Source organism: Mirounga leonina, unplaced genomic scaffold (genome assembly GCF_011800145.1).
Source record: "Mirounga leonina isolate KUSES-001 unplaced genomic scaffold, KU_Mleo_1.0 Mir_173, whole genome shotgun sequence".
NCBI classification, from domain to species: domain Eukaryota; kingdom Metazoa; phylum Chordata; class Mammalia; order Carnivora; family Phocidae; genus Mirounga; species Mirounga leonina.
This window is the reverse complement of record NW_023270447.1, coordinates 13,081,866-13,100,575: the sequence shown is the minus strand read 5'-3', so window position 1 is coordinate 13,100,575 and position 18,710 is coordinate 13,081,866. Positions and strand designations below refer to the sequence as shown.

The window sequence follows — 18,710 nt, the reverse complement described above, 5'->3', positions numbered from 1 at the left end:
CCCAAATGATATGACCATGTCCACCTTGGATTTTGGAAAAAAGTCTGAATGGGTATAATAGATAAAAGAAAGCCCAGAGAATAAAGTAGACATCTGAAACCCAGCCACGAACCAGTGGTGACTCTGATATCTTAGTGAGATTAATCTGTAATGTGGTTAATCTACATGTGACAAATTACCAATTGACTACAGGTATAATTTTTACCTGGTATAGAGACTCCAAACATATTAAGGCATTCTAAAGCAAATCAAATTCATAATACTGATTTGGATAAAATGCACAATTTATCCTTCTATAAACACATTTTGTTCTTGTTCTCAGAACTAATATCCTTTATAAGGCATTATCTTCCTCTAATAGCATTAAAATTTGAGAAGTCCATGGTATGTGTACCCAGCCGATGCCTCACCCAAGATTAGTCACCAGTCACTTGTAAGAATGAAATCATTTTAAATCTGTCACTTTTAGTAAGTTAACTCATTATTAATTCTAAATAATGCTTACATGGAACTCTTTAAAAAAATAATAAATGGCAATCTCTTTGTTCTATTGGTTTCACATCAGAATGAATTGACTTTAAGTATGACCAAGGCATATGACTTTGAATGCAGTTTGTAGAGAATTCCAAATGTCTCTAATTACCACATTCTCCTAATATCCTACATTTTGTGACCAATACCTATTGTTTATGAAATGAAGACTTAGCACCTTCCACTGTTACTAGTTAAATACATTTCAAAGATACTAACACTAAGAATAAGAAGCACTTAGTGTTGACAAAGATTTCTCATTTTATCCAACTAAAGTATTATAAAATAACTTTCTTTTACTTTGAATGTCTGAATTAGGGGAAAAAAAAGAAAAAACATGGGTAGCCCAGAAATTTTTAAATTTGCATTTCACAACTTCAAGAACATTCTAACGATTTAACTAGGAGGCTGCACATTAACAGTTTCATCTAAAATCTGTTGCATTACAGCTCCATATTTTCTGATGGTTCCATTTTACCTCCTCGGGGACAGCTCTTATATTAACAAAGCCTTTTCTGAAGACGATGAACACGCGGCGGGCTCCACAACATAAAGCGGATGTTGCACAGTCGAAAGCAGTGTCTCCAGCTCCGAGTACGATCACGACTCCCCGTATCGATGGCAATGGAGAGTGACAGGCGCACATTCCTGAATGATGAAAGGAAAACCCCATTTTCAAGTAGAGAAACCATTTCTGCATGACAGCTCAAAAGATACTTGTACTCAAAGCAGTGTAAAATTGCATCTTGCAGTTTTCGAGGATGGAGTGTCACTATCAAATTATTCTGCTTCATTGAAAGACAGTTTTATTCCCATTTTAAAAATATGCTCATATATGTAATTTCATAGTCACCACCTTTAGCTTCTTTTTTCTTCTAGAAGGATCGCTACAACATATTTTGAAGAGTTTAGGTCATAACAAACTGGAATCAATCAATTAAAACACGCTTTGTCAAAGTCATGATATGTATTTTTAACTTGCTGTCATTAAATTTCTGTTTGTTAGAAGGAAAAAAAGTGATCTTTATCATCTGGGTTAACATAATGGACAGCATTTCATGAAAATACTTTATTTAGATATTATTTTATAGGATTTCTAACATATAGCCCTGCTATATATTAAATTTAGGAAACACTGAAAATTTGTGTGCCGAATAAGTGCTTTCTATGTAACGGGAGAATTTTTAACAACTATTTTCCTGAAATAGTAAAAACGAACTTTCTCCCCTTTACAGTTTTTCCCTGGTTTTCTTTGTAAAATAGAGCTATAAAAGAAATACGACTCTTTTTTTGTTTGTTTGTTTGTTTAAGATTGTATTTATTTATTTAACAGAGAGAGAGCACAAGTAGACAGAGCTGCAGGCAGAGGGAGGGGGAGAAGCAGACTCCCTGCCACTCAGGGAGCCCGATGTGGGATTCGATCCCAGGACCCCAGGATCATGACCTGAGCCGGAGGCAGATGCTTAACAACTGAGCCACCCAGGTGCCCCAAGAAATATGACTTTCTAAGTGTCCATTTCTCAAGGACATATATATGAAGACTTGATGTCCATACAAAGATTCTTGTAAAAAAGTAAGATGCAGGTTTCTCTATGTGTTAGGTATACCTGTGTTATCAGATTCAGTAAAATTATTGATAAGATAAATTACTATAAATCAAATGGCACCACGGGCAGCATAGGCCTATCATCTCAATAAGTGTAATCATCCTGCTTGGAAGAGTGCATTTGGGATTACATAACTGGCCCTCTGTAATTCTCAAAAATATGTTATATGTACTATGATCTTCCTTAGAAAGGGTTGCAGGTACAGAAGCATCCCCTTTTCCTGGGAGGAGGAAGGTGGAGATGGTATACATGTTTAGCTGTAAACTTCTGCAGAACGACCTAATTGAGAATAAAGAAATTTGCTTATCTTTTTAAATTGTAGGATAAAATGTAAGCTTTTATCTTTTCACATGCAATTACATGTAGAATAGCTGAAGTTTAAGACTAAAAATATATGTTTAAAGGATTTAGATGATCTGGGTTTAGAGACTATATTATAGTCTTTATTACTAAGACTGACTCTCATACAACCAAAGCATAGGACTGGTTTAGCTTCTGGTTGCTCCTCTTGGGCTGCCTGAAGTGATATTATACAGAGACTACATACTAGTGTGTCTATCAAAGTGCTTTCCCTTAACTTCGTAAATTTGCTGTTCAGCAAGAAGCTGGCTCTTTCTGCCTGCTTAGACACAAATGATGTAAGATATGTGAAAATTTGTCCTACTTTAAAATTTTAAAAATACATATATAATGTAAAATAGTTCCTAAACTGAAGTTCCTGCTATTTCTTTTAAGAACATCTTCCAATCAGGGCACCTGGGTGGCTCAATCAGTTAAGCGTCTGCCTTCGGCTCAGGTCATGATCTTAGGGTCCTGGGATCGAGCCCCACGTTGGGCTCCCTGCTCAGCAGGGAGCCTGCTTCTCCCTCTCCCTCTGCTGCTCCCCCTGCTTGTGCTCTCTCTCTCTGTCAAATAAATAAATTAAATCTTAAAAAAAAAAAAAAGAACATCTTCCAATGTTTGTTTAAGACTCTTACTCTGAAGCAATTTTACATGATGCAGTGTAGACCTCTATATGACAGAGTGGAAAACTCCTTAGGGTGATGTTTGATTGGAAGAATGAACAAGTGGATGATCCTGGAAAATGATTACATCATACTTGTTTTTAAATTTATGTTCGGTGTAGCAAAAGTGATTTGAGATCTGAACAGTGTCCTCCTGAGCCTGGATTTAATATAAATTTATAATACATAAACAATATAGGTAATGTTAGGAATACAAAACAATGTTATACCTGCTTTACTGCTTTTGGCTACAAGTGGCAAAAAGTCTTTGGATGTGTAAAATCCATGGTTCTGCGTCAGGTCTTTGAAGATATGGTTTTTATTAGGGTCTGGCAAACCTAAGTAATAAAAATGTATAAAATCTCGTTAGCAGAAGAAGGGATTTTTCCTACTGTATATTTTTAAAAAGTAGAAAGCTGAGATCATTAAAATAATGTGGTTCTGAGAGGAAAAAAAATCTATAAGCAAATCAACATAAAAATGTATATAACACATTGTTACAGACCTCAGTGTATACCTTTACTATATAACTAAGCACACATAATAAATCATATATCCAAGTACACATATAGGTATACAGAAACATGGATACATACATATATACATGTACATATAGTGTTTAAGGGAAAATCAGGTTATATTATTTCCTCATGTCATAAATAAAAGTAAGTTTCTAATGTATTAGAGTGCTAAATATAAAAAAAAAATCACAAAACTAAAACACAATATGGATACATATGTATCTAGTTCCTGAATATGACAGATCATTCTAAGAAAAAAATAAACAAAAAAACTTGAAAGAAAAAGATGTATTTTACTACAAAAAATCAGCTACTTGTTTAGCCAGACTAATATTTTAACAAATTAAAGAATGGATAACAAAATTGGAATAATGAAGAATATAAATAGCTTTTAAGCACCAAAATTTTAAATACATAGTAATTTAGGAACTGTAATTTAAAACAATGAAATATGATTTCCTGTCTATTAAGAAGTAAAGGCTTTAAGAAAATTAGACTACATGGCAAAGGTGAAAATGGGACTTATCTTACTCTTTTGATGCAAATACACATTGGTGCTCAATTTCTAGAAAGTAGTTCTGAATCTATACTAAGGAAACACTAAGACACGCAAATGAAGTTTTAATGAGTAAAAATGGTCAATGCAAAGAGAGAGAGAAAGAATGAAGGAAAACCAAAATGCCAATAAAATGAATAAATGAGATTTACTTTAAAAAAGACAAAAAGCAACAGAACACAATGCAGCCTTTAAAATGAACATTTGAAAAATATGGTATTGGACTGTAGTCAAAATACAGTATTAAATGAACTAGCAGGATACAAAACTGTATAATATGATTCAAGTTTCATAAAATCTGAATGGTGATCATTTCTGGTTGTGGGACTGTGGCTAATGTATTTTTTTTATTATTTCTTTATTTTCCAAAATTTCTACAACATGCATGCATCAACCATATAATTAGGAAATAATTGCCAAAATTTTGAAAAGAAAATGAATAGCAGTCTAGTTTTTTTTCAAAGTATAAACAAAGCAAATCTGACAGCAATCACCCCACCACAGAAAAGTGTAGAATTAATTCATCTCAGTTCCATAAACACAGGGGAAATTTTATAGTTTAACTTTATTTACTTCCCCAAACTCTGGGTTATTCTAGAGGTAAAATTTCATTTTATTGTTAAATGAAGAGCAAAGGGTAGTGTTGGTGGACACCTAGAGTAATAAGAATGGCCAAGAATGACTTTCTCATATGTGATAAGGTAGGTACCATATCTGATCTGAAAGCTGAAGGTGCTTGTGGATAGAGTGAATGTGTAACCAGCAATAGACCACTTTGTTCCTTCAAATTAAATCATTTTTCTTCCTTGTCCAGCATTCCTTCCTCCCAAAGATTTGCCCTTTGCTCATAGATTATTAGTTTAAGATCACTTATCATTAAAATTATTTTATTTATCTAGGAAGGTTAGGCAAGTCATTTGATTTACCTTTGCTCTGGTGGCTTTTTTTTTTAAGTTTTTATTTAAATTCCAGTTAGTTAACATACAGTGCTTTGGCTTCTTTATAAACGAAATGAGATAAGACTGTTTCCTTATTTTCTGACATAAAGGATTACTCCTTGGGTATATTTATAACACGGAAACTATTACATAAATGTGTGGTTATTTATATAATTCTTTTAGAAAGACTAGGATAGGGAATGGTTATGGTTACATAAAAATAGCTGAATATGTACTTGAGGACTCTAATAACAAAACAATTTTTCTTGAAAGCTTTAAAAGATGACTATAGTTTTAGCTACACCTGATTAGTTTAACCAACATATATATATGCTACATATCGAAATTTATATAAGGACCTGTCTCCCCTCTTACATATACTACTAAATTATAGAGATAGCATATGTTCTATAGCACTTCATTTTCCTGTAAAACACACACACACACACACAAGAAAAACAATGTGAAGTGCTGTGCAATTTCAAGGAGATATGATAAACAAAAATCTTTAAAGCAGATCAAAAACAAAGCACAGAAAATGTACGTGGCAGATAAAAGTTCTGAATTTACTGTCAATAAGGTCTAAAATCCTCCCTTTACTAACTCCTAATCTGAGCTTTTTTCACTACTTGCCATGGTTAAGACAGAGAGGGAAATTTACATCTGTGATTATTTTCTATAGAGCCATTGCTAAAATAACTTTTCTAAAGAAATGCAAGGCATTCTTATTGAATACACCACCAGATCCATGCAGAAAACTTTTCCTATCATGCAAGGATTATTTCATAAGAAAAAGGCTTTGGTAAAATTTAAATTCATTTTTTCACTTGGATCAAGAGACTGACAAGGACAACTGAATTTCCTGCGCTTTTACCCCATTCTGCATTTATCACTCTAATGAATTTAACATTTACTGGATCAGATTCTTTCTGTAAATGTTCAGGAGGGCACCAGTTAGATGTTCTGACTTAAAGATAATGGCTTAAGGAGAGGAAAAAATGAGCCAGAAACTGGATAGGATCATTATGTTATTCCTGCAGCCTCTTTAGCTGCACCTTTTAAAGTCCCAAGGTCCATGGAGCTCTTCTCTCCGACCTGGGTGACAGGCCATCCCTTATGACCTAGGACAACACATCTGAAGCCCTCCTCACAGACTGGTAGTCCAGCCCAGCTGGCAAAAGTACCCTAGAGTCTGCTAACCATGATGCTGTGGGGTGATTAAGAGCAGGACCTTTATCATTAGCCACACTTTGGTGTGAGGTCTTCCTCTCGCATTTACCAGCTCTGTGATCTTGTGGGAGTGCCAGTGATTATATGTACTTAGCTAGACTATCAAATGATCTGATCAAGCACTAATCTACGTATCGCTCTGAAGGCATTTTGTAAATATTGTTAACATCTATAATCAGTTGACTTTAAGTAAAGGAGACAAACTTGATCATGTGGGTAGGCCTCATCCAATCAGTGGCAAGGCCTTAAGAATAAACCTGAAGTTTCCCTGAGGAAGGAGAAATGCTACCTGCTGGCCCAGCCCATAGATTTCGAATTCTCCAGCTTCCACAATTACATAAGCCAACTTCTTGAAATAAATTCTATAATAGGATATATCTATATCTATAGATCTCCTAATGATTCTGCTAGGGACAACAATTACATGTCTCTCATTGATGTGAGATTTAAAGGAATCTATCTATCTATCTGTATCTATCTATCTATATCTATCTATCCATCCGTCCATCCATCTATATTAAGCATTGAGACCTAAAACATAGAGAATGTTCACTAAACATTAGCTATTAATATTAAGATAGATTTATTTATTCTGTAGTTTATCAATTCTCCCAAATTTCACATCTTACGGCAAGGAAAGAATAGAGTTTAAAGTATTAAACCTTAGCAAATTTAAACAAAGTGCTACAAAAAAAGAAAAATGAAGCAATCGTAAGTGAAATATGAAAGATAATGAAACTTGCAAATACCCATCTATCAAAGGAAGATTTCCGTGAGAGTAGGTGGCATATTAATAAATAAGGTATGTGTCTCTATCAGAATGATTTCAAAATGACACTGAAATGACTTTTTAATTCACCTTTCAGTGGGAAGAAGGAGGTTTATGAATAAAGAAGAATTGACAAAGATTTGACAAACAAAACAGCTCAGCTTAATAGATGTACAGTGTTCTCTGTCTTTCAAGAAGGCCAGAGAGTTTCTTTGTTCCCCTAGAGTAGTTACTGAAGTTTTTGGTGTTTCAGCATATATTTATACAAAGGAACACCACCTTAAGAACTATTGCAAAATGATAATTTTCAGCTTCTCCTAAAATAAATTTAAAAAATTCTGCTTATATTACAGAAAGTCTACTTTACCATATGTTGATTATTTAGATTACAGATTTAGATCTAGTTACTGTTCCAGATGCCTGGCATATAGGTAGTTTTTACATATTAACTCATTTAATTCTCAAAACAATCCTTTAAGACAACAAACATTATTTTCTGCATTTTTGATATGAAGAAACTGAGACACATATAGGTTAAGTAACTTTGCCAGCAGTCAGAGAACAAGTAGCAGTACCAATTTCTAACCTGGATATTCTGGTTATAGAGTCTATGCATTAACTTCAAAATGCTGCCTTTTCCATATAAAATGTTATAATTGAGCCCTGTTATAACGTGATGTTACTTAACAAGTGATATCTAAATCATTTAACAGATATGCATTAAATGCTTCACTGTGAGGCTACAGATGTGAACACAAACAGAATGTGTCTGTGGCCAGGTTCCAATCTAGTCATAGAGAAAAGACAGGCTGCTTCTCTAGGCTGTATCTTTGTTTTGTGATTATTTTCTCTAGTACAATTCCTTTTTGAATTGTTTTCCTTCTTAAGTGCATTCCTCTTGGGTATCTGCTGGTTATTTTTCAATATTTGATATTCTTTGAAATATGTATCTCTGCTTTGTTTCCAAAGCACCTCTCTCTGGAACAACTACAGAATAAATAACAGCAGTGTACATAATAAATTTTTGTGCTCATATTAAGTTCTGCACAACTTCAATTAACATTAATAGGATATTAAATATTCTGTTTCGTGTTATCATCTAGTAAGTAATAGAAGAGAAATAAGCTTTAAGGCTGAGTCTTCACAGGTATGGTACGACCGACATGTTTAAGAATTCCCCAGAGTTGGGGCGCCTGGGTGGCTCAGTTGGTTGGACGACTGCCTTCGGCTCAGGTCATGATCCTGGAGTCCCTGGATCGAGTCCCGCATCGGGCTCCCTGCTCGGCAGGGAGTCTGCTTCTCCCTCTGACCCTCCCGACCCTCTCCCCTCTCATGCTCGCTCTCTCTCTCTTTCAGTCTCTCTCTCAAATAAATAAATAAAATCTTAAAAAAAAAAAAAAAAGAATTCCCCAGAGTTTATAATGTCTGCCTGTGTTACTTCACTGGCTCACTTATTTGGTGTTAATTGAATGGAGCAAGCATTCCTGTGATGCCTCTCATTCTTGCTGGCATCCATTTTCATGGGGAAAACAGTGATCAGATACACCTACCACTAGAGACAGCCTCATGAATCCCACAGACCTAGAAGCCCGAACACTGAGAGACTGCCCCAAGTTCCTGGCAAAGCACTGTGATTACAGGAATGGGCTTACAGAAATGGGTAGAGGGCATACCAAACTCTCTACGGGTATATCAATTCTCGTTATTCTACACTAGTGCTTTGTCGGTAAGAAGATGTTAGTAGACAAATAAAATCCCACTGATTAGGTCACTATTCACAAGTGGCTGAAAACAGCAAAATGTGTCTGATGGCAAATGTCCTAAGTTTTTCACTTCTCCAAGTTTTTCACTTCACTATCTGAGATTTCACTTTTCTTCTCACAGAAGGAAGCATGTTGTGTGCTCACAGTCCTCATTTCCTAAGCCTCCTTTGGGGAATGGTGCTGCATGAGGAAGAACATTAAAATGTGCAGACCACACATGGATTCATTAAACAAACTCTCAGTGAGGGACACCAAGCTATCTACCACAGCCATCCATCCATGTCTTTGTAAAAGAAATGTGCCTGTGTAAACACTGCTTTTCTTTATTTTTGTTTATTAAACCTTTCAAAAAAATCTTAGTGCCAATTGACTTATTTCTAACATTCCTGGTAAACGGAGTATGCGAACAAGAGCAAAACCTCTAAAGTCAGCCTTCCTGCATTAAAATTCTAGTTTTAGCACTTACTAGCCATTATGACCTTGGGCCAGTAAATTACTCTTTCTGGGCAGCAGCAATCTCATCACAGTACTGTTAGGAGAATAAAATGAATACAAATGTGAAGCTCTTTGCATGGATGTGAAATGGTTCCTTTTATTTGCACTCTCTCCCTACAAAAAAGCTTTTGTTTGATATAATAATATGATACATTTGGATAGACATAAATTAAATGTTCACCTAATCCATGATATGCACAATTAATATTATTACACATTTAAGTGGTCAGTGTTGGGCAGATTGGTATCAGAGTCCATAAAACTTAGCAACCTTGGCTAGAATAAAAGACTGTGGCCAAACCAGGGTGTTCTGACTTCATTGATTGTACAGACTACAATGGACTCAAACCATACGTGCTTCAGGGCCAGGAAAGTAGCAAGATTAAGACCCTCTCATGTTTAATTTGGCATTCAAATGGGAGCAGTTAGAGTAACATCAGGCTTCCAAGAGCACTGACCTAGGAGTCTGAAGAATTGGGTTCTAGTTTCATTATTTCCCCTTTCTAGCTGTACTTGTATAAAATTACTTAATACGATGGCTCTCAAATTCCTTGATTCTAGAATAAAAATGACCTTGCCTGATGTGTAGAGTTGTTCTGAAAATTAGGTAGAAAAGTGCACATAAAAGCACTCCAGTAAATCTAAAACACCACTGAAATGTAAGTCATTCTTACTGTCTTGGGTAAAGTATAAAAACCATGGAAAATAAAGACTCACATGATAAAAAGATTCATAGTAAATACTTCCAAATACAGAAGCTATTACAATTAATCATAAAAAGACACTTAAATGGCTGTATATAAGATGTGAATATAGGAATAAAATAATAAATATATCTATTTATGGATATACATATGTATCTGGATGTGTTTCTATACTTATTAGAAAAGGTAAACTAGTCTTATATCAAGCCCAAACTGTTGGGATTACAACATGGAAGTAAAACACTCCTTTCAAGGACCTAAGCATTCCAGAATTCCACAATGGATTATAAAGTTTTTCATCTGCACTTAAAGATCACCTTTATGATTCGAAGGATTTATATCTTATTTCCAAGGGACAACAGTGCCATATGGGTTATCATTGTAGGATCTATATATTGACTAGAAAGAGAACAGATCAATGATGGCCTATTGTGCTCCTTTTCTCAATAAAACTCCCCATCTTTTCCCCAATGCCCCACTGTAAATACATTTAGTTCAGACTGAATTCAGAAAGAATGGAGTGATTCAATATAACACATATGAAATCAGATCACCATGCATCACAATAGTGTTCATTTCATTGATTTTTCAAATCCCCATTAAACATCTGTTTCGTGTAACTGCTGTCTAGTTTCTCTCTCAATGTGACCACATGCCTTAATCGTGTGAATCACACAATCGGTTAGAGCATAACAAGATGAAGACTGAAAAAAATGTTATGAATGAAGTCACCATCTCAAATCATATTTTTTCCCATTACATATGGTATTTTTCTATACGGACACATGTAACAGATAATGAAATCCAGAAGCAGGAGAAGGACTGAGCACTCATACAATTTTGAAAATCTGATAGATGCTGAATTATGGTCTTCTTTTGTATTAATTTATAAAACAGTAAATTTTAAAAAGCACTAGAGAAGAGAATGAAATAACCAAAGATGATGCTTCCTACAATGTTGTTATAGAGGTACTTCAGTTCATTTTTATGACTTCATGTAGAAGATATACACATGTTCTATCACACCAATGAGATCAATTCAAATAACTTCATATTAGAACTGAATACCAGGCTCCAACTCAGAGTAGTATTTATGGGTGAAAAACAATATAAATATATTAAGAAAGTAATGTATTCACAAGTGCAATACATATGAAATAAACTGATTCTAAGTAGTTAAAATCTTTCTAGAGAACTTTTTTAACCTGTCATAAAATATCCAGCAATTTCATATAACAAAATGTGATTATGGTTCACTGGGCATTTTGGTCTCATACTTTTTGTTCCCTTTATACATTTGGAATAAAATAGAGAAGAGAGGTTATTTTAATTGATAAAATAATGCCCAAGAATTCAAAAACGGACAAAACAACCTTGGATATGTTTTACTTTCCTGACAAATAATTCTTATACTCAGGATCCATCTTACCCATTGTTCTTTTTATATAAAGGGACATATGCAACAACCAAACCAACAAAATATTAGACCAAAAAAAAAGAGTATTTTTCTTTATACTTTTGTGACATTCCAATTTTCTTATAATTAGCAGAAGTTATTTGAGTAATTAAAATTTAATTTTAATATAAACAAGATCTCGTTAAAAGCTCTCTTCTAGAAAAGATACATTAATGTAATTTCCTATTTCTGTCACCAAATTCCACCTATCACTTTGATTTTTGGTATTATTTATTAAACTGTGCTTTATCTTTTGGGCCTCTTTCTCTTTATTTCCTTCCCTTCTCTTTTCTGTTTCTCACTCTCATTTGGCTTTTGCTATAAAACAATTTCCTTAAATTTTAATCTTCACATCACGAAGTAAGGGTAATAAAAAAAAAAACCAAAACTCAACAATATGCCTCAGGCAAAGGTTTTTTCCTTAATGACTGGAATTCTTAGATGTCTTAGGAAATTACTATTTAGGGCTATGTAAGTATACTTTATTCCAAAGTAAAGAAATCATTAATAATAAAATACTAAAAAGGAACAGTTATATTACAAAATAAATCTACCAGGCTTACAAAGAAAACAAATTTGCAACAGTCACCTGCTGTGGAGATGAGGCAGTAATCTCAACAGCAGGAAATAAAAGGGAAGAGAGGAGAAAAATACAAAAGCACAGACATTAAAAAAGTAATTAAAACACTTATCTCCATCGACATACATAACGAAAAAAACCCTCCACCAACCACCTAAAAACATACTCTATTGAACTGCACAGCAGGAAATAGCATTAAAGCTGCCACCATAAACACACATTCTGGAGAAGGGAGAAGACCCCTTTAAAAATGTAATCTCAAAAGTATTACTAATGTGTTAATCACCAGTAAAGGTGCCACACATTCATTGTATTGTATTAGTTACTTTCTCAAAGGAAAATTCTACTTCTACATTTTTTTTATTCAAATAAATTCTTAAATACAGGCACTGGGAGCCTCTTTATTTGTAATTGTTCTAGCGTATTTACAATTATATTGTGACGCCAAGGTATTCTGTATCGAAAGCTTTAATAATTTTTAACATAACATACATTTAGATGATGCAGTTAAACTGTTTCCTTTAAAGCCAAACAAATCTTTGCTATATTACCAGAATAAAATGAGGTGAAACATAATGCAAGAGGCAGGGTTATGGATTAAACCTGAAGTGAAAGCTAAGAATCATTTTGAGTTACCCAAATATGCTCTTGCCTTCAGAGCTCTGCAAATGAAACAATGCAAGCCTGAGGAAGCAAGTGGAAGGCTTTAAAATAAGGACCACACACTAAATGTGCTTGGTGACTCTCAGCTGCTGGAACTTGGTTTCTGGGTCCGTGTGATTCTCCCCAGGCAAGTCTGTGAAACAATGGAGAGCTGCTTGGGTCCAAATCAGAAGACCTGGAATGGACTCCTAATCCTGTAATTTATCATTATTAGGTCTAAATTCATGCCCAAATTGTTAAACCACAACTTTTCCATCTCTAAAATCAGAAGAGTTACAAAAATGTATTTCTCTAAAGAACTGTTATGTGGACAAGTAAGCATAATATAGCTCTATGCTGTCAAAAAAACTTAATTTTACAAGTAGAAAATGCAATTCACAATCATACATATTGGTTATACTACTATATAATTTTTTTTTCTTGCAATGATTCTCATACCTCAGAGTCATTTGACTTTAATTATGCATTTTCCTCTTATACACAAGTAATACATTTCTGTGCAAACTTATTTTCTTACTCTGAATCACTACTGTAATTCTGTAAATTTTACAAGAAAATACTTATGTCAAAACACTTTTTGAAGAAACGTGTATGATGTAAGAAAAGTAAAATTACTTCCATCCTTAACATAATTGTACTATATTTAGTATTTCTAACATGTTGCTGAGTAAGAGTCTCAAAATTAGAATGCTTTTCTAGGAATTCAGGAAATTCCATGAAGTAATTACTCTCCAAAAGACTTGATGGATAGAAATGGTCAATCATTTCAGAAATATGTGGTTGATCTCGAACCTCAGTTTGTTCATCCACAAAATAGGGAGATAATCTAGAAATGGAGTTCTGAACATTGCCTGAATTTCTTAAGAAAACCAAGACAATCAAAAAAGTACATTTTTGTATATGTGTTATAGAGGAGGAAGAATTTTTCCTTAACCTGTCTAGTTCTTCTAGCTGGTCTATTCACTAAATTGACATAAGACAGATTAACAGGAGAAAAACAAACTCAATCACATACATACAGGAAACCTCCCCCCACCCCCACCCCGAAGAATATGAAACCCACAAGAAGTCAAGCAATTGAGGCTTACATGCCATCTTGAGCTAACTGTGAAGGGAACAGGGGTCTGAGACTTCAATGGAGAGAAAGACAATTTTATAGGAAGATGGGAAGAGCAAATGTTTGGTAAACAAACGTTTGCCATGCCCTATCACACAGAGACAATGCGACACAGAGGGGAATTTGACCTCCAAGTCCTGCAGCATTTCCCCCAAGACCTAGTCAATATTCTTTGTAGTTATCTCTGGTGATAGTTCTTTTTTTGGACTAGGCCCTCTCTTTTATTTTATTTTTTAAATTTTTATTTTTTAAAGATTTTATTTATTTATTTGACAGAGAGAGACACAGCGAGAGAGGGAACACAAGCAGGGGGAGTGGGAGAGGGAGAAGCAGGCTTCCCGCGGAGCAGGGAGCCTGATGCGGGGCTCGATCCCAGGACCCTGGGATCATGACCTGAGCCGAAGGCAGATGCTTAACGACTGAGCCACCCAGGCACCCCAGGCCCTCTAATTTCTTTTAGGTAGTTAAGTAGGAAGTAAAAGCTCTTCTTGAGTTTTTTGGGCCTTGACTGACTTCAGCTCAATGTAATCCACATCTTAAAGTGACACATTTTGGGGAGGCCCATTCTGAACCCCTTCAATATCATTTTACTGTGTATGTGTGTAAAGGGTCTATACCTTTCATTATATGCTCTAAATAACTCAAAAGTGGTTAAAATATCACATTCACCAAGATTAAATCAATTACACTGTACTATTTATCCAAATTCCATTCCAAATGCTGAATGTGGTTGTGAATGCCAAAATGCAATGTAATTATCCTTACTCGACAATCACTATACACCATGAATGAATACCATTGTATACGAGAATCTGTAAGTATGTTAGGCCTGATGTAAGAGAAAGTAATGGTTTTGACATCAAAGATAACTATGTTCATATCATTACTCCTTTATGTATTAGCTATGTAACCTTGCATAATCACAGTTATTTTAAGTCTCAATTTCCTTATCTATAAAACCTACCTTACGAGGAGATAAATTGAGATAACATATCTCAATAATATGGTAACTGCTTAGCACAGTGACTGGCATACGGCAAATGCTAATAAATAAAATGGACTTTATGTATTTTAAATGTCAAAATCCTATTATTTTCATACTTCTACCTTCCTTGATATTTTTTTCTTGATATTTAACATAATTTTAATATACAACACCATTACAGCAACTGTAACAGCAACGAAACTACACATAACGTTTGAAACTTAGTGCCAACTGAAATTTCTTAAATATTTGTAACTAATGATGTAAAATTTGGCAGGTTCAATGTATACTTGTTGAATATCTAGTTCTGAAATTTTTGTTACATAAAAAAGCCAAACAAACGTACGGTCTCTTATGGTCAATTTTTAGAAATGGATACCAGCTCTGACTTTTAATTGTGATTGAGATCAGTTAGGAATAGAAATCTTTGACATTTCATTTAACTACTTATTCACTAATATTTATTGAATGCCTACTATGTGCTAGCTAACATATTAGGTGCAAGGGATACATAGATGAACAGTTTCCAATCTAATGGGAGAAGGACATGTAATCAGAAACTTAGAATAAAGCAAGATAAGTGCCATGATAGAGGGATACATAGCCAAGTGCGCAGGAGCACATATAAAGCACATTTCAGCTGGACTGGAGACCAAGATGCTCAAGCTGAGTCTTGAAAGATGAACATTTCCAGTGGTTAAAAAAAGGGGTGGGGTAATAATGAGTGGCATACACAAAGGTATAAAGGGGTAAGATGTCCATCTGACTAGACTGGTATCCAGGGGAGCAGACAGGAGGGCTCAGGGAATGGCAAAATTTAAATCTGACAGATAGGCAGACACCACACCATGAAGGACCATGCAAGTCATACCAAGGAATTTGGATTTTACGTTGAAAAGATATCGCAGGGAAATTATATAATCAGCTTTGGACATCAAGAAGGACAAATTGGTAGCAGTGTGTGGAACTGATTCATAGGCAGTGAGAATGATGGGAGTAAGGGGATGGTGCATGTAAGGGGATAGTGCATAAATCCAGATAAGAAAGGGACACTTCTTATACTCTTCAACCTGGATTGCTAGTAACCTTCATTAGCATGGCATTGCAGGGAGGGTCCAAAACTTATCCTTCTAAAGCAAGAATTTCACTCAAAGATAAGCAATTTAAATTATGGTGTTTATATTAGTACAGATAAAGAGATAATGAGGAATGAAAAGCAAATTTTGAATGAAATTTTAATACTTCAAAGAAATTCTGTATACGGCATTTGAAAATGTGACTCTGGATTCCCTGGAGGTGTATTTTTACTCTCTTCTCCTATTACAGTAACTTTAAAGGGAAAAGAAGAGGACTCACACTGAAATACTGATAGTGGGGATACAGGAGAATAAAAACATACCCCAGAGATATTTAGGAGTTAATTTCATAGAACTTGGTCCCTAGTAGTTGTAGGGAATAGAGGAAAACACTGGGAAACTTAGGTCTTAATTTTCTGTTTTGGTGGGAGTGGTGTGCTTGACTAATCCAGTACAGTGGAGGAAGTACAGGTCCTAGGGAAACATTGTTGTTCCATTTGGATATATGTAATGGAATGTGGGACATCCAAGAGAGTTGTCCTCTAGGTAATAAACAGGTAAAAATTCATGCCTGAATCATTTCAAACAGATTTGAAAATTATGAGCAAAAAGATTGCACTAGAAGTCATGAATGCTAATGAGCTAATCCTAGAGTGAGTGTATACAGTAAACAGAAAAGAAGGCTAAGAGTAAAGCCCTAGATAACATACCAACATTTAAAGAAGGAAAGAGGGAGAAGAACCCAAATAGATTGAGGATAGAAGAGATGCAGGAGAAAGTGGTATAATGGACGTGGTGCTTGGGTGGCTCAGTCGTTAAGCATCTGCTTTCGGCTCAGGTCATGATCCCAGGGTTCTGGAATCGAGTCCCGCATCGGGCTCCCTGCTCTGCGGGAAGCCTGCTTCTCCCTCTCCCACTCTCCTCTGCTTGTGTTCCCTCTCTCGCTGTGTCTCTCTCTGTCAAATAAATAAATAAAAAATCTTTAAAAAAAAAAAAAAAAGGAAAGTGGTATAACGGAAGCCAGGAGAAGAGAGGTATGAGTTCAAACTTTCTTGTCTACAGAATACACACAATTTTTTAAAAATTATCTAGTATATAAAAATATATACTAAAAAGCACAAAGAAACAGGTGTTCAAAAGAATTTTTGAGTACTTTTTAAATTTTAGGATTCACCCTTGAATCTTAAGTATAATACAAGGTTACTGACCTACAATTAATTTTAGAAATAATATAACTAAAGGAGACTTATTGAGAGGGAATATAAAAGAGAACAAAAACAACAAAATACAAATATATATATTACAACGATGAGAATCAATTTAATTAAAATTAGGCAAATCAGAAGAGGCAAGAGGATAAACCCTATGCTGATACCCACACTACAAAATATTCTAGTGGTATGCAGACAAAGTACAGGAAGAAAGATTTTGCTAGAGGAGGAATATACCACATGTCTTCCTAGGAATCAGTATTAATGGAGAATATATTCACAATAGAATGTTTTCAAGAAGAAAAAATTAGTCAATAATGACACTACCACATTAATTAAGTTGTGAGTAGATAATACAAAATGGATATAACTTAGCTTATATAATACTTGTTTGATTAAAACCAATTTTTAGAAGGGCTTCTCTGAAAACTGAAGCTTTGAACTAGGGAGGTGTTGTTCTGCCTCTTCTGGGTTTAGAAATTCTGCAAAAGTGCACATTCATGTGTGGTTCACCCTGCAATAAATTTTCTGATCTCTGAAGCAAAACCACATACTCCCAGGCAGGTGAAATGCATGGCCAAGGTAGGAATCCCTAAGTTTGCTCTCAATTTCCTCATCTACTATCTGTGTGATGTATAGCAAATCAGCCTACCTCTCTATGCCTTAGTTTCCTCTTCTGTAAAATTAAGCTTTTAGCACCACCTCCCTTGAGCTGTTTCAAGGGCTCTTGAATCATGAAGTATTATACAGCCATGAGAAATTTAATTAATAATAATTAAAATTATTTTCATTATAATTGGAGCCCATCATATAGGCAAATGATCTCTTTTCCTACTACTAGATAAATAAACTATAGTAACAGCAGATGGCGGATTAATCAGGGAGATCAAACTGAGACTCTGTGTTGCTCTTTTGAAATTATATTTAAATTCCCTTTGAACTATACACTATATACAAATTCAAAAATTAAATTATACTCAAAAACACCTATACCACTCAAACCATAGTGTATAGAGCATATATATTGACAGTTCAATAAAAATCTCACACTTTTAAAAATCAACAAAAATTGGAGTGCCTGGGTGGCTCAGTTGGTTAAGCGTCCGACTCTTGGTCTCAGCTTGGGTCTCAGTCTCAGGGTCCTGATTTTGAGCCCCACACTGGGCTCCATGCTGGACGTGGAGCCTACTTAAAAAATAACAACAACAACAACAACAACAACAAATTAATGAATTCTATCCCAAACACCTTTGGTTTAATGACAGTAGTCAATGCTTTGTGTCACAACACACACACTATGTATATATACACCATATATATACACACACATATATATATACACATACACCATATATATATAAATATGATACATATGATATATATAATATATATATTATATATTTCAGTTTCTCAACACATGATTTCTATTCCAATATATGGTCTTAGGGCCATTTCTTATCATTGTAATTATTTTCATATTTTTTTAAAGTAATATTCTAATGCT

The 18,710-nt window shown here is 34.6% G+C and overlaps 1 protein-coding gene across 2 annotated transcripts in view; it reads right to left on the bottom strand.

The window, feature by feature from the left end:
* DPYD (dihydropyrimidine dehydrogenase) overlaps positions 1-18,710 on the bottom strand; it is an 802,992-nt gene that overhangs the window by 447,095 nt on the left and 337,187 nt on the right. For both annotated transcript variants that reach the window (XM_035017962.1, XM_035017963.1), the window contains exons 9-10: positions 3,373-3,480; positions 1,010-1,179 (exon numbers count right to left, since the gene is read on the bottom strand). In XM_035017962.1, coding sequence (XP_034873853.1) covers positions 1,010-1,179; positions 3,373-3,480 — 278 coding nt within the window. The remainder of the gene's footprint in view (positions 1-1,009; positions 1,180-3,372; positions 3,481-18,710) is intronic.